The 2,742-nt window shown below is 37.9% G+C and overlaps 1 protein-coding gene across 1 annotated transcript; it reads right to left on the bottom strand.

Annotated features, from left to right (window-relative positions):
- Window positions 1-604: 604 nt before the first annotated feature.
- Window positions 605-2,346, bottom strand: LOC105115515 (putative GATA transcription factor 22). Its single transcript, XM_011012422.1, has 3 exons — window positions 2,027-2,346; window positions 1,256-1,633; window positions 605-1,134 (listed from the first exon to the last, which is right to left on the bottom strand). Exons 1-3 carry the CDS (start codon window positions 2,219-2,221, stop codon window positions 799-801), a joined length of 909 nt encoding a protein of 302 aa, XP_011010724.1. The 5' UTR covers window positions 2,222-2,346; the 3' UTR covers window positions 605-798.
- Window positions 2,347-2,742: the final 396 nt, after the last annotated feature.

Below are 2,742 nucleotides of genomic sequence, written 5' to 3'. Positions count from 1 at the left end.
ACTCACCTTTCGGGCCAACATCGACACTAATTTATTTTATTTCTTGTTCATTGGCCTGTAAACCTTATCCTCCAAAACTAACCAAACATTACTGATCCATTGCCCTTTTTCTTAGCTTCGGATTTCTTTTTTCCAAGATTTCTTTCCATGTGGAGGATGAGACCAATCATTTCACCATCTCTGCGCTGTCAATGCTGCTACAAGGGAAGGTTTTCGACATGGATCAGCTTGTCTGTGGCCCTTCAGCATCACACAAAACTACCAACAAGAAAGTCAAGCAATTTTTGTGGCGCATGTACATTTGTTTGTGTGCACTCTTAATTCACGGTGCTTGTATACGTTGCGCTTTTTCTTTTTTGTTAATTTTATGTAACATTTTTCTATAAAAATAACTTGCAATTAACGTGTACTTGCTAGCCAAAAAATTAAATTGATTGATTGTACATTCTGATATCACTTAAACAAAAAAAAACCTGTGTATGTTTCAGAAGACTTAGGCATCATAGAATATAGCTGAAAAATATCTTACAATGGACTGTGCTAATTAATCTAACATTCTTAGGACATTGAAGTATCATTTACAAGTAGTAGAAGAGCTGCAAGCAATTGAATCAATAGTGATAGATGTGTCTGGAAGACCTTAGATATTATTACTGATTTCAATTTTTTCAAGACAGACTGATAGGAAGCCAGCCATACTTTGTTTGCGGCATGCAGGGAAAAAAAAAAAGATCTCTCTAGCTGACAGAAATTAAACAAGCTGACAAATTCCTAAGAACAAAAGAAAATAAAAAAGATTTAACTGTGAATAAAGCCACAAGATAGTTCCATTAGTAGGATTGCAGCTTCTTCCACATCATGTGGAAGCACTTGTATTAAGGCTGGATTTTTACTCAAACTTAATGCTAGATTCTTGAAACAAAGCTCCTTTTGGCTCTGAAGAGGTGGATTAGGAGGCTTGTTGCTCAGTTTCTTGCCTTGCACAACATGGCTTGTCCGCAATTTCTTTACCTTGCTGTTTACCTTACTCTTCGTAGAAGATGATGCCTCAACGGAAATGACCGCGCCATTTTCAGCAGCTGCCATAGCTCTTCTGGCCTTCCTTTGCCGAATCCCACAGGCATTGCAAAGTGACTGCATCATAAAAAACCAAATTTGCATTTTTTAGCAATCATTTTTTATGCAATATACATCATTACTTCACCTTAATTTATCGTGTGTGCTTTGGTTTATAATTTCTTATATATATATAAACCTTAGGACCGCGAGGGCCACTCCTCCAGAGTGGGGTTGAGGTGGTGTTACAGTCAGAGCAGACTCTAATATTGCCGTTGCTGGAGGAGTTGATGTCGTTATTCTGACATTGCTGATTGTGAAACTTGAGCATAAATTTCATTGGTTGATGATCAGTTTCTGAGCGATTTGAGTTGGTCATTTCTTGCATCGTCGTCATCCTTGAGGGCATCCAGTTGACTGAACTATCACCACTTCCTTCAGTACCGTCCTCCGTTTTCGATGAGAATAATTTGTGGAAATTGCTATCATCATCATCATTTACCACAGGCTGGAATGAAGGTGATGGAAATAGTTTATGATCACTCGATCTGCCAAGTGATATGCTGTACTTGTCAACCTGATCAGATCAACATCAAAGTGTACAAAGTTACTCAAGCAGGCCATACATACACCTATTAATTGATCAAAGAATATTACAATTATATATATCATGAATGTTAATAAACACTAATCCTCATGGAACTTAAGAATTAGTAGAGGATGAAATTAAAGTAAAAGAACTAAAATCAAAAGATTCTTTGAGATTAAATGCAAACAGTTATTGATTAATTACACGACACAAACACTCATCATGTTATTATCATGTAAATATTGACATTAGAAAAAGATGTACGGGCACCATACAGTGCTTCTCTACACCAGAAGTTGAGATCACGTTGAAAAATAAAATGGTAAGACAAAAAGAAAAATGAAAATATGAAACCATGCAATTAAAACATGCTGTCCTTGCCTCGTGATCATCATGCTGGCGCGACTCTGCAAGTTTGCTTTCTCTTTGATCATGAGTCGTGTTAAAGAAATTAGTAGGACCTGAGAGAGAAGTGGCAGCTTGATGCGGTGACAGAAAGAGCTGCAGGTGTTGCTCCTCTTTAAGATCCACAAAAGGGAAAGAAGAGGATGCTAGGTTCAGACAGACGGGAGTCATGGAGGGCGAGGGGGAGAAAGATAATAGAGAGTTTTGCTGCACCCGCTGTCCAGTAAAGATGGACAATATGGGATAGGATAGAATAGCGAGCAAGCAAGTCCAAAAGGGCTTTAATTAAGAGTCGCAGAGTCTTATAAAGGAAGGGGTCAAGGGCAAGAAGAGGCCTGAAAGCCTTTCACGTGACCACATGTCACCCAAGCAAACAAATTATATGAAGACAAATTAAAAGGAGGTGTAGACTGCTACTACTCGACTCAGCATGACAAATCGGTATCTGCTGTATTCGCCCCATTACCAGACCGAAATTAACTCCATGAAGATATATCAGTTATACACACAGCTTGCTATATGTTTTTTATTTTTATTTTTACTGCATTTAAGGTTAAGGTTGATGTACCCTACATAGCACATGCCTGTATTTGTCCTTGGGGCCATTGATCAAAACCCATAAATGCATTTCCAACTTTGACATCAAGTTGCAATCATATTATTCCTTAAGATCTAGATGTATATAAGCGTAT

The sequence above is a fragment of the Populus euphratica genome, unplaced genomic scaffold (assembly GCF_000495115.2).
Source record: "Populus euphratica unplaced genomic scaffold, PopEup_1.0 scaffold710.1, whole genome shotgun sequence".
In the NCBI taxonomy this organism is placed as follows: domain Eukaryota; kingdom Viridiplantae; phylum Streptophyta; class Magnoliopsida; order Malpighiales; family Salicaceae; genus Populus; species Populus euphratica.
Note: the sequence above shows the minus strand (reverse complement) of the source record. Positions and strands in the feature narration are given on the sequence as shown.

Excerpts from the sequence above, each read along its gene's own strand:
- LOC105115515 (XM_011012422.1), bottom strand. The coding sequence starts at position 2,221 with ATGACTCCCGTCTGTCTGAACCTAGCATCCTCTTCTTTCCCTTTTGTG. Across the intron at positions 1,634-2,026 it reads GCCAGCATGATGATCACGAG|GTTGACAAGTACAGCATATC; the intron begins GCAAGGACAGCA and ends TGATCTGATCAG. Across the intron at positions 1,135-1,255 it reads GTGGCCCTCGCGGTCCTAAG|TCACTTTGCAATGCCTGTGG; the intron begins GTTTATATATAT and ends TTTATGATGCAG.